The sequence below is a fragment of the Salvelinus sp. IW2-2015 genome, linkage group LG2 (genome assembly GCF_002910315.2).
Source record: "Salvelinus sp. IW2-2015 linkage group LG2, ASM291031v2, whole genome shotgun sequence".
Classification (NCBI taxonomy): Eukaryota; Metazoa; Chordata; class Actinopteri; order Salmoniformes; family Salmonidae; genus Salvelinus; species Salvelinus sp. IW2-2015.
The window spans coordinates 23760823-23773715 of record NC_036839.1 but is presented as its reverse complement, the minus strand read 5'-3'; the positions used below and the strand labels follow the sequence as shown (position 1 = coordinate 23773715).

The window sequence follows — 12893 nt, the reverse complement described above, 5'->3', positions numbered from 1 at the left end:
CCACAATTGAACGCCAGTACGTCATAAATCTCTTTATTTTATTGGGAACATTTTTCATACACAAATCTAAATTTATGAAGAAAAATACCCTTTTCTTAATTTTTTTAATCTGATTTGGAAAACTATTTAGAATCTTTAAAACATTTACCAAACAAAATGTCAATTTGCTTTATTTGCTACATGTCTGTATTTGTTTATATATAATGTGGATTTGTATTATAGTTTTTTGGTTCTCTTCCTTATTTCTTTGTGTAATCCCCCTGGCTGTTCTGTTTCTTGTGTTTTGCATGTTACTGTTTAATAATAAAAAATAAAAAATGAATGGCTTATTTGCTACGTGACGTTTATTTGATCGAATAAAAGTTTTGTAATGCTTAAGTTGTTATGAGCGTATTGATATAAGCAGGACACGTGGCATCCCGGCAATTTTGAGAAAAAACACGTTATATCGGAATTCGAGATGGCTATGCATATGTAACCGATGTGAAATGGCTAGCTAGTTAGCGGGGTGAGCGCTAACAGCGTTTCAATCAGTGACGTCACTCGCTCTGAGACCTTGAAGTAGTTGTTCCCCTTGCTCTGCAAGGACCGCGGCTTTTGTGGAGCGATGGGTAACGATGCTTCGTGGGAGGCAGTTGTTGATGTGTGCAGAGGKTCCCTGGTTCGAGCCCAGGTAGGGGTGAGGAGAGGGACAGAAGCTATACTGTTACACATATTCAAATCAAAGCAAACTATTTGTCACATGCGCCGAATAAAACAAGTGTAGGCTTTACCGTGAAATGCTTACTTACAAGCCCTTAACCAACAGTGCAGTTCAAGAAGAAGAAAATATTTACCAAGTAGACTAAAATAAAACAGTAACACAATAACAATAACAATAACGAGGCTATATACAGGGGTCACCAGTACCGAGTCAGTGTGCAGGGGTACCGGCTAGTTGAGGTAATGGGGGTGAAGTGACTATGCATAGGTAACAAACAAACAGCAAGTAGCAGGGCCGGTGGCGATTTTATGAATTGTTCAGCAGTCTTATGGCTTGGGAGTAGAAGCTGTTGAGGAGCCTTTTGGTCCTAGACTTGGCGCCCCGGTGCTACTTGCCGTGCGGTAGCAGAGAAAACAGTCTATAACTTGGGTGACTGGAGTATCTGACAATTTTATGGGCTTTCCTCTGACACCGCCTATTATATAGGTCCTGGATGTCAGGGAGCTTGGCCCTAGTGATATACTGGGCCGTTCGCACTACCCTCTGTAGTGCCTTACGGTCAGATGCCGAGCAGTTGCCATACCAGGCGGTGATGCAACAAGTCAGGATGCTCTCGATGGTGCAGCTGTAGAACCTTTTGAGGATCTGGGGACCCATGCCAAATCTTTTCAGTCTCCTGAGGGTGAAAAGATTTTATTGTGCCCTCTTCACGACTGTCTTGGTATGTTTGGACCATGATAGTTCGTTGGTGATGTGGACACCAAGGAACTTGAAACTCTCGACCCGCTCCACTACAGCCACGTCGATGTTAATGGGGACCTGTTCGGCTCGCCCTTTTCTGTAGTCCACGATCAGCTCCCTTGTCTTGCTTACATTGAGGGAGAGGTTGTCCTGGCACCACACTGCCAGTTCTCTGAATGCCTAAATGATTATGTCGGTAGCCATGAAGTGCTTTGAAAGGCTGGTCATGGCTCACATCAACAGCATCCTCCCAGACCCACTCCAATTCGCATACCACCGCAACAGATCCACAGAAGACGCAATCTCAATCACACTCTACACTGCCCTTTCTCACCTGGAGAAAAGGAACACCTATGTGAGAATGCTGTTCATTGACTACAGCTCAGTGTTCAACATCATAGTGCCCACGAAGCTCATCACTAAGCTAAGGACTCTGGGACTAAACACCTCCCTCTGCAACTGGATCCTGGACTTGCTGACTGGCCGCCCCCAGGTGGTAAGAGTAGGCAACAACACCTCTGCCACGCTGATCCTTAACACTGGGGCCCCTCAGGGGTGTTCTGACATGAGGCTAAGGCTAGTAGCATAATGTCTCTCTCCATTGAACAGGCAGTTGACTTCAACAACCCTCATTGAATATTCAAATAACTACAATAATGAGAAGTATCCACCAATCCTAAAGGATCCACAGCCCACATTCCCGCTTCGCCGACAACAATTCAAATTGTTAACACGGAGAGATCGATCATCTTTGGTAACAGTCGTCTCGCGCCAAACTGCGCATGTGTTGGCCGTCAACTCAAGCACTAAGTAGCTCTGTTCGAATACCTATACTAACATACTGTATACTACATACTTAATGAGTATATACTACATACTATATACTACATCTCCTCATTGGTTTATAGAAGCAGGCACCCACGTGCCATCTCCTCATTGGTTATACCCACGTGGGTGATTGAAAGACGAACTTTGTTGCCGGTTGTCGTGGTAATACAATGAAAGTTTAGATGCGATCACCATATAAGTTCAAAGATGAAAAAGCCTGGAAGGAGGAGAGATGACTAAAAACGATTCGGTTGGCCGTTTTATRTGTGGATTAATTGTCGGAGTAGAGGTCCTTGTGCATTTCAGGTAAAATAACAACTCAATGTTTATATCCCAGGACAAATTAGCTAGCAACAGCAAGCTAGCTAAATAGGACAAATTAACGTTAGCTACCAACTATTTTGATTCATTTTGCAGAAAGAACCAAACTAGCATATATTTTTACAAAATACAATAATTTGTGTAATATGTCTGTCACGGAAATGTTCAGCTACATTCAGGCTTTTCTGAGTGCGGATCAAGAAATAAGAGAGGTAATCAATCAACAGACTGCTTGCTAATGTTTTTGTCAATCGAGCTAGCACCGAACCACTAGCAATTTACTCGCAGTTAGTTATACAGTCAGTAAGGTTTGCATTGAATATGTGAGGAATATAATAACATCCATTAAATGCACTGTATGTTCAACACTGTGCAAATGTATGTATTGCTAACTAACGTCAGGACCGCTGATAGGACACACATGCATGCATTTCGTTTCTTCAAAATCATAACTACAGGTGTCTTGCTAGCTAACAGCGGACGTTCTCTTGCAGGACATAAGGAAAGTGGTACAGGTTCTGGAACAGACGGCGAGGGAGATCCTGACCCTGCTCCAAAGTGTCCATCAACCATCTGGCATCAAAGAGAGTGAGTGCCCAATCACATGGGGTGTAAGTTAGTTATTCATTCTTGAACCGTAGCAAAACGTTCTGCAATCAGTTAAGGTAGTCCCTAACTGTTTTGTTCCGGTTTCTTCTGTTTTTAGCCTAGTGAATACGACTCTGGACTATCACTTATGGTGGCTTACCTTCCTGACTGACTCATTGCTTTGCAGGTCTCCATCACCTTGACATAACTGTTTCTGTTTTGTCCTGTCACTCTAGTTCCCAGTAAGTGTGTAATTGCTCTGGAACTGTTAAGCACAGTCCGTATGTACTTTGGAGAGTTCAAACCAAAATCCCCCTTGGAACAGCATTACAGGTAGCTACATAAACGTCTCTTTCTTGTCCCCCTGTCTGTCACAAGTCCCCAGTAAGTGCACAAAGGCCAAGGAACTGTTTTGTACAGTCAGGACGCAACTTGGAGAACTCAAAAACAAGTTCCCAGTGGAGCAGTACTACAGGTAAGCCCTACACATGGGTGAATCTGAAGTTGGCTACTTATTCATAACTACTTATTCACAGTTCCCGGTCCACAGAATGAAGTTCAAGGGAAATTTCAAGTCTCTGTATTACCATGTGAAGTAATGGAATGAGATTGTCTTCTCTCCTTGTTATTGAAAGGACAATCTAACACGTAATTTTCCATCCTCCACTCTGCTTCTAGGTTCCATGAGCACTGGAGGTTTGTTCTGCAGCGCCTGGCCTTCCTGGCAGCGTTCGTGGTCTACCTGGAGAGTGCATCTCTCGTGACACGCGATGAAGTGGCACAAATACTAGGAAGTAGGTTCCCCCGGTGGATGGAGTTTGAACATTTTAGACCATTCCATTGGTAAATTTCTGCCCACCATGAGCACTAGGCAAGCTAATATGAATGTACCTATTGCCTTAAGTTTAGCTTTTCTTAAGGCAATGAGTGCATTCGCAGACTGTTCCTCTCAGACAGTCAATCGACAGTCAAGTAGTGTGCTGTGGTGGTCATACATTTTCCCTATTTCTTGCAGTCGAGGTGGTGCGAGAGAAGGGATTCCACCTGGATGTTGAAGATTACCTGGTAGGTGTGCTGATCATGGCCAGTGAACTGGTGAGAATKAATTAAGTGGCTTCGTAAATTCTATTACATCAGACAATACCATTTTCAATAATATATGATTACTTTTTGGATGGATTATTTACATGTATAAACTCATCTGTGTCTGTCCTCTCTAGTCTCGCCTGGCGGTGAACAGCGTCACAGCAGGGGACTATGGCCGCCCCCTCCGAATCTCCAACTTCATCAACGAGCTGGACTCTGGCTTCCGACTGCTCAACCTCAAGAACGACCCCCTGAGGAAGCGCTACGACGGCCTCAAGTACGACGTGAAGAAGATAGAGGAGGTAGTCTACGACCTGTCTATCCGTGGCCTGGCCAAGGAGCAGGAGGCTGGGGGAAACAAGTAGAGTTGTTAGGTGTAGGGCTGGGGCTCTACCCTAGGCTGGCTCCTGACCTCTCCATAACTGGGACTGTGGAGTCTTGACCTGCTGAATGGCAGGAATAGGAGGTCTGTGGCCCCTAGGACAGACTTGTGCATGTGATGAATGACAGTCTTGTCAGTGGGGTTTGTAAGCTTTTGATATAGAGGCWCAGTTTGAAGGGGAGGGGTTGTTCCAGTTTGATTACTGGTGTTTGGAAATGTTCACTGTAATATCCAACATCATACTGTAATATGCCTGTTATTATCTTTCAGTGGTTTTTGCTGTTCATACATTTTGAACTGACGTTTTGTACTTGTGTATGAATTATTGTTAATTTCATTTAAGGGGGTGCTGACTGGGTGTAAACCTCCACCCAGAAGAAAAGAGAAAGTGTTAACTACCATATTTAAGAAGCGCTTATTTTGTTTTAGTTCATGAGCAAATAAATAATGATTTTGTGCCATTTGTCTGCCAAAAGCCACGTGATGTAACATAGGAATTTGCTTTTGGCTAGTTTGGTCTCTGATTGTTCTGTTCAGGGTTTATAACTCAAAATGCTCAAACAACCAATCAACAAAACATCAGAGGGAAGCAAGGAGACTAGGGGAGAATCTCAATTGCCTACTCCTCGCCTCCTTCTCAAAACCCATTGTAGGAGTAGGTCAGAGGGACAGCACCTCTGGCTTTCTCATCCAATGGGTTTTGAGAAAGAGGCGAGGAGTAGGCAATTGGGGTTCATCCTAGTAGGAGAGGACAAGAGGAATCACAGGGAGATTCTCATTTGGGGAAAAGACCATCTCCTCGATGACTCTGTCCTCTGCGTGACCCGGAAACCGATAATTGKTCGAGGAGAGTGTCAATTTGTTTGTAAGCGAACGGAAGTGTCCTCCCCTCAATTTCTTTTCACCTTTATTTAACCAGGTAAGCTAGTTGACAACAAGTTCTCATTTACAACTACGACCTGGCCAGGATAAAGCAAAGCAGTGCGACCCAAACAACAACACAAGAGTTACACATGGAATAAACAAGCGTACAGATAACACAATAGAGAAAAAAAGAAAGCCTGTGTGCAAATGGCGTGAGGAGGTAAGGCAATAAATAGGCCATAGTAGCGAAGTAATTACAATTTAGCAGATTAACACTGGAGTGGTAGATGAGCAGATGATGATGTGTAAGTACTGATACTCGATAACCAACTTTCRTTGAAGATAGTCATGTTTATCCTACCTGAGTCATTCGCGGAAGAGTTTTGATATCTGCCACACCCCCTTTGAATCAGCTGTTTTGTCGGAGGAAAAAAACATGCACACGTTTAAAAACAATATGCTACTTATAGTTTCATCTATAAAATGTCTGCAACAACTAGCAAAATAAATGTTTACTACTTTACACCTTTTGGGAATCCTCCTCTCTAAACGTAATTTGCCTGATGACCCGGTTATGGACAAGGAGAGTCTCAATTCATACAAATGCATTTGTTTCCACATTTACTTGCCTCTTCTCTTTGATTACCTTTGATCTTTTTCAAAAGGAGGAGAGAGGAGTTAGCAAGCCAATGGAGAATCTCCCTAGGAAAGAGCCATGGTGAATCTCAATTACAGTATTTCCTTGTCTCCTCTCTCTGTCTCCTCTCTCCTTATTTGCATAAGAGAACATCTTGTTCACTATTTCAGAATATCACTTACCTCAAGGCACAGTGGATGCCAATGGATAGCAATAAGTGGAAAGGAGTTACGTACAAAGACATATGTATTTAACATGTCATTTTTTAATATAATTCACAATATCTTACATAAAGGAAATATTACATTAGGTCTTTAAAATACAGAGGAAAACATTTGACAGTTCAGCAGGTCTAGGATCTTGAAAAGGGTATTTTCAAACTGTTACACAGCATCAGTCTTCTCATATACTGTACGGTAGTAATCATTTAGTGGAACAAGATGGAAGCTGAAAGAATTCTAACCATAGTAATAGATTGGGATTCTAGAAATAGAATGAGATTCTAATTCTATGATTGTAACAGGGTAACGCCATTGGAAGGTGATGAACAGTAAGAGACAGGCAGTAGTCTACTCTGTACACCATTCTCTGCCCCAAAGTAGATTCACTACCTCATTGACATGTGCTACTCCTGGACTAGACCTAATCAGACTGAACAGTATACGTAGGTTAGATTTAGATGATAAGTATTGCCTTGACCTGCTGTGTGTAGTCAGCTGTGGTCTTATACGTTTCCCTAACATAAAGAGTTCTGTAAATAAACCATACAACAGACAGAATAAAGCTTTTGAATTCATGAACTGCAGATAGCGTTGTTGGAGAGTGACAGTCACACCATTCTCTGGATCTAGTTTGTAGTCTTAATTATAAAGTGCATCAAACAGAAAGAAGAGCCTTTAGATTCAGAAACATCAGACACAAAAACACATGTTAGAAGTAGGGAAGTCACACTTGAGATAAGAGCTCAGGTAAACTATGACGTAATAATGTAGTAACACTAGTAGCCAGATGGTGTGATAAGTATTGCCTGTAAGGTCTAGTCTGGCATCCAGATTGGTAAATGCAGTGTTCAGACTGGTATAACCAAGCTATATGTAACTTCTGCTACCTAGGGGCAGAGGGCTGTCTGACTCGGTGACCATTTCCAGATACTCAACGTTTTATCAATGTTACTGTGACTGACAACAGAAAAAATGCTTTTTGTTAATTTAGAGTGAAATAAATACCCAAGGCACAAAAGCTCATAATTTCCCCATCTGCTTGTCGTGGAACGGAGCACTGTGGGGACATTTGAGGGGAGCTACTGTTTGCTTTAGCTACTAAACTCATGGTCCAGGTTGACCAACCAGTGTTTGAGGCCTTTCCACCTCCACTTTGGCCATGCTCTACTACCACATTCAGTTACAGGTAAAGGCTTTTTCGAGTTTGAATAAGCAGTTGGAAAATACTGGTTGGGGCAAAACCAGGCTAGGATTGAAGTTCAAGTGCACATTATTCTAGGGTCTTAACCTCTGTAGCTCATTTGTGTCTATAATATCACTGTCACTCATAGGTGGTATAATAAGCTCTCGATTTACACCAATTACAAAGTCTGCCCAGATGTGAAGAAACAAAACTAAATAGCTAAAATTGCACAAATTATTGCTGCTTTGTGACTTGAACCCAGCCCAGTGATATAAGTACGTCCACCCAATGTGTCTGAAAGACACGGTCTGCCTGGCATCCATAGTACTGTAGGAAGTCTCATGGGGTAGTAGGGAGTTTTGTCTGACAACTGAGTGACTTTCTTATTTGGATGCCGTATAGCTGCTCTTCTCTCCTGGCAGTGGACAGTGCTCCTGACACAGAAGGCAAAAAAAGAGGGAAGAGCCCAGTGCTTTTGACTTACCTTGGTCAGGTAAACAAAAAACTAAAGTTCCTGTCTTTTTTTTACTAAGCTGTGGTCCAAGTCCCCATTGTATAACTTATCATAGTTTTTCACTCATTTGTGCATTTTCATGAATACTACAGAGTAAACGTTTTCATGTTTTTTCAATCATCAACTTCAACCATGCTTTTCAACGCAGACACCTTGTTAGTCAGTATACTGAAAACAATTATCTTTCTTCAAGAGCAAACCATTTTGACAATCAAGGCCGGCAGTGTTCCCAACCAACCAAGTGTCTTTTTTGGTCATCCAAGTGGCTGATCGTTTTTTGACAGAAGCTAAAAACTACACTGAACAAAAATATAAACGCAACATGTAAAGTGTTGGTCCAATGTTTCATAAGCTCAAGTAAAAGATTCAAAATCATTTCCATACGCACAAAATGCTTATTTCTCTCAAATTTTTGCCACAAATTTGTTTACATCCATGTTAGTGAGCATTTCTCCTTTGCCAAGATAATCCATCCACCTGACAGGTTTGGCATATCAAGAAGCTGATTAAACAGCATGATCATTACACAGGTGCACCTTGTGCTGAGGAGAGTAAAAGGCCACTCTAAAATGTGCAGTTTTGTCACATAACACAATGCCACAGATGTCTCAAATTTTGAGGGAGCATACAGTTGGCATTCTGACTGCAGGAATGTCCACCAGAGCTGTTGCTGGAGAATTTAATGTTAATTTCTCTACCATAAGCTGGCAGTATCACAACCACAGACCACGTGTAACCACGCCAGCCCAGGACCTCCACATCCGGCTTCTTCACCTGCGGAATCATCAGAGACCAGCCACCAGGACAGCTGATGAAACTGAGGCTTTGCACAACTGAAGAATTTCTGCACAAACTGTCAAAAACTGTCTCAGGGAAGCTCATCTGCGTGCTTGTCCTCACCAGGGTCTTGACCTGACTGCAGTTCGGCGTCRTAACTGACTTCAGTAGGTAAATGCTCACCTTCGATGGCCACTGGCACGCTGGAGAAGTATGCTCTTCACAGATTAATCTAGGTCTCAACTGTACCGGGCAGATGGCAGACGTGTGGGTGAGCAGTTTGCTGATGTCAACGTTGTGAACAGAGTGCCCCATGATGGAGGTGGGGTTATGGTATGGGCAGGCATAAGCTACGGACAACGAACACAATTGCATTTTATCGATGGCAATTTGAATACACAGACATACTATTACGAGATCCTGAGGCGCATTGTCGTGCCATTCATCCCCCGCCATCACCTCATGTTTCAGCATGATAATGCATGGCCCCAAGTCGCAAGGATCTGTACACAATTCAGCTGAAAATCTACCAGTACTTCCATGGCATGCATACTCACCAGACATGTCACCCATTGAGCATGTTTGGGATGTTATGGATCAACGTGTACGACAGCATGTTCCAGTTCCTGCCAATATTCAGCAACTTTGCACAGCCATCGAAGAGGAGTGGGACAACATTCCACAGGCCACAATCAACATCCTGATGAACTCTATGGGAAGATGTCGTGCTGCATGAGGCAAATGGTGGTCACATCAGATACTGGTTTTCTGATCCACGCCCCTACCTTTTTTTGAAGGTATATTTGACCAACAGATGCATATCTGTATTCCCAGTCATGTGAAATCCATAGATTAGGGCCTAATGCATTTATTTCAATTGACTGATTTTCTTATATGAACTGTAAAATCTTTGAAATTGTAGCACGTTGCTTTTATATTTTTGTTCAGTGTATACAGTATCTTCATACGCTTCGTTACAATATGGTTCTTCTTAGAAAAAAGTGTTATCCTCATCATAACATGGAAGCTCACAAGCCTCAGACAAACCCCATCCTAAAACTTCAGAAACAATTGCTCCACCAGAAGCATGGTCAGTTGTTTTTGCAGGAGTAGTACATCTATTTACACTGGTATYCAGCCAAAGAGTAAAACGGTGTTCCTCAGGGTTCGGTCTCAGGACCTGCCCTGGTTTGTGTTTATCATGATATTGGGGAGCGCGTTACGCCTCTTCCTCCACGGTCCCAGGTCACGGGTATACCTCTTGATCTGCCGGAACCACTGCTGCGTGCGGGATTTGTCAGATGCCCTGAAAACAAAGGCCTCCTTCCGTATATCCAGCACCTCAAAGGTGTCCTCACAGTCAGGGTCGGCCGACACCACACAGTTGGCCAGGCGGATGGGCTCCCTGAGCACAGTGAACTTGCCGCTGCTCTTGTCTTTGATGAGCACCAGCACACCATCCCAGACACCGTGCTCCTGCTGCTCCACCTTAGCCCCGCCGTCTGTCGGAGACAGCCCCTCCCCAGGCCGCTGTGTACGCACCATCAGCAGGCCCTGAACGTTCTGGAACTTGAGGCCTTTACTGCCCTTCTTTACCCACTGTCCGTCTGCGGGCTGGGAGAGCTGCAGGGGCCCTTCCATGACGAAGCGTGTGTTCTCCCTGGCCCATCCCACCGTCTTCATGGACATCTCCCGCATCTCAATGTTGATGACCTCGCGGTTCTTGCGGCTGTCGCGGCGAAAGGAACGCAACGACCAGGTGAGTGTTCCTTCCTGCTTGGTCTTCATGTTGATGTGCTCCAGGTGTGACTCCACGCGGCTCTTGGCCTCTCGGAGGCGGGCGTGGTCCGGGTGGCACTCTGTGGTGGCCTTGCTGATGCGGCTCAGCAGGAGGGGGTACTTGGTGACCCTCTGGAGGGGAGCCATGAGGAATGACCGCAGGTTCATACGCCGCAGGGCTGTATTGTCATTCTGGGAGACATCCAGGAAGATCCTGGGAGGCGAGGAGCGAGAGTGAGCGGGAGGGAGGGAGAGAGAAAGAGAAAGTGAGAGAAAGAGAGATAGAAGGTAGGGAGAAAGAGCGAGGGAGGGAGAGAGAGAAAGAAAGACAAAAAATGATATTAGCATACTGTTTAATTGCGATTGTAGGCCAGAGGTTCTCAGACCTAATTCTAAATTTGAGAGAAGTGGGAATCACAACCCACTGGGCAAAAACTGGTTGAATCAACGTTGTTTCCACATCATTTCATATTTTTTTCACCCAACTTTTAATCTAAATCCAATGACATGGTGACATTTTGTGTTGATTTCACATTAGTTGACAACTCAACCATATGTAAATCAAAGCTAGACGTTGAACAGACGTTTGTGCCCAGTGGGAAGACAAGGCAGGCTGAGTCATTATGGGTGAGATGTGATGTAGTTGGCTGGGTCTAAAAAAAGTTATGACTTCAGCACTGTTCTCAAAATAGGACCAGTTATGAATTAATCATAACCTTCCGTCTCTTCCATTAAGAATAACACTGCGCAGTGGGAACTTAGGGTTCAAAGTTACTGTTCCAGTACTCAGAGCACAGAAGAGGGCAAGAGCGCAGAGAATTCCTAAACAATACATTTTGTGTACATTTTATCTTCGTCTTGATCTTGAATTAGGAAAAATAAAAACCAAAGTTCCCTTATTTGTCTTTGAAGTGCTATTTTATACAGTCTTTACCTGAGCAGTTCCTTCTCCTTCTCCAATGTGTTGAGCATGTTGACAGAAGTGGACTGCTGCAGGCAGTATGTCTGGAAGGCTGGCAGCATGTTGACAAACTCCAGGAAAATCTCTCCAATGCACACTGTTAGGAGGTCCTCATCTCCCTGAAAGGGAACAACAACAATGACAATGATTCCATTGATCACTGTGTAACTACAACTCAAAATCAGAGCCATGAATGCAAGGATTTGCTGCCTATGAGATTGGCATCATATTAAACATTTGTTGAGCTGACTGGTGCTCTAGGTTGGAAAGTGTCACCTCACCTGGTCAAAGGCCTGGTCGATGCTGTCCTGCAGATGTTCAGTGAAGCGTTCGTTGACGTCTATGAGCTCCTGAACGTTGCTGAACACCACAGTCAGCTGTTCTGAGGTCAGCAGCCCGGCACTCTGCATGGGACAGTAGAACTCCTCCTTGATGATCCTCAGGTCCTCCCCGTAGCTTGACTCTGTGTTCAGGAACTCCAAGATGGCTTCCTTCCTCTCTGTCCTCAGCTTGGAGCAGCGCTCACACATACCGGTGCCCTCCCCGTCCGTCCGGGCCACCCCGTGCCCGTCTCTCTGGCCACAGTCTGTGCAGGGTCTTTGCGCCTCCCAGGCCCGAAGGGAGTTAGAGGGTCTCTTCCAGCCGCGAGCCAGGCAGGGTCCAATCCCGCTGTCCACCCGTTCTACCTCTGCCCCTCCGCTGCTGTGTACTCTCCGGGTATCTTCGTCATCGTCGCGGTCGTCACACAGGCCCACCACGCCGCTGTCGGCACTGAGGCTGCTCACGGTGCTCCAGCGGTTATGCCCAGCCCTTGTCACGCCCAGAACCCCAAGACGCTCCTCACCGCGGGGCTCAGAGCGCACCCGCACCGAGGCAGGTGCTATGGGACACACATGCACAGAAAGGAACACAGGTTAGACCAACTAATGTTTATAAACACACAATATGTCTATGGGCTAGATTCAAGTCACAAGTCATTGTTAACAAGTGTACAGGAGGCCTCCCTGTCTCCAATCAATCCCACATTGTTGTAACGCAAAATTATATAAATGAATAACATGGTCAGATATGTAAAAAACAATCTTACCCCCACACCATCCCCTCACCTCTAAGGCTTGACCCTTGTTCTGACAATAATGTCAGTAGTATAAGGTCAACATTACTATATAGCAGGGGTAGGCAACTAGATTCAGCCRCGGGCCAATTTTTGTTGGAACATAATTATAATAATTTATACACTGCAAATTGAATACAAGTTTTTATTTTATTTAACTAGGCAAGTCAGTTAAGAACAAATTATTATTTACA

At 44.3% G+C, this 12893-nt stretch overlaps 2 protein-coding genes across 2 annotated transcripts in view; one reads left to right on the top strand and one right to left on the bottom strand.

Moving 5' to 3' along the window:
* Window positions 1-2663: 2663 nt before the first annotated feature.
* On the top strand, window positions 2664-5443 carry LOC111977243 (translin). The gene is made up of 6 exons (XM_024006621.2): window positions 2664-2805; window positions 3088-3181; window positions 3560-3656; window positions 3860-3975; window positions 4197-4276; window positions 4402-5443. The coding sequence occupies exons 1-6, from the start codon at window positions 2740-2742 to the stop codon at window positions 4630-4632; spliced, it is 684 nt and encodes a 227-aa protein (XP_023862389.1). The 5' UTR covers window positions 2664-2739; the 3' UTR covers window positions 4633-5443.
* A 952-nt stretch (window positions 5444-6395) lies between these two features.
* LOC111977237 (uncharacterized) overlaps window positions 6396-12893 on the bottom strand; it is a 30958-nt gene continuing 24460 nt past the window's right edge. Inside the window, exons 4-6 of the mRNA XM_024006610.3 lie at window positions 11867-12465; window positions 11559-11704; window positions 6396-10838 (exon numbers count right to left, since the gene is read on the bottom strand). Of these exons, the coding sequence (XP_023862378.1) occupies window positions 10019-10838; window positions 11559-11704; window positions 11867-12465 (1565 nt within the window). The 3' untranslated portion in view covers window positions 6396-10018. The remainder of the gene's footprint in view (window positions 10839-11558; window positions 11705-11866; window positions 12466-12893) is intronic.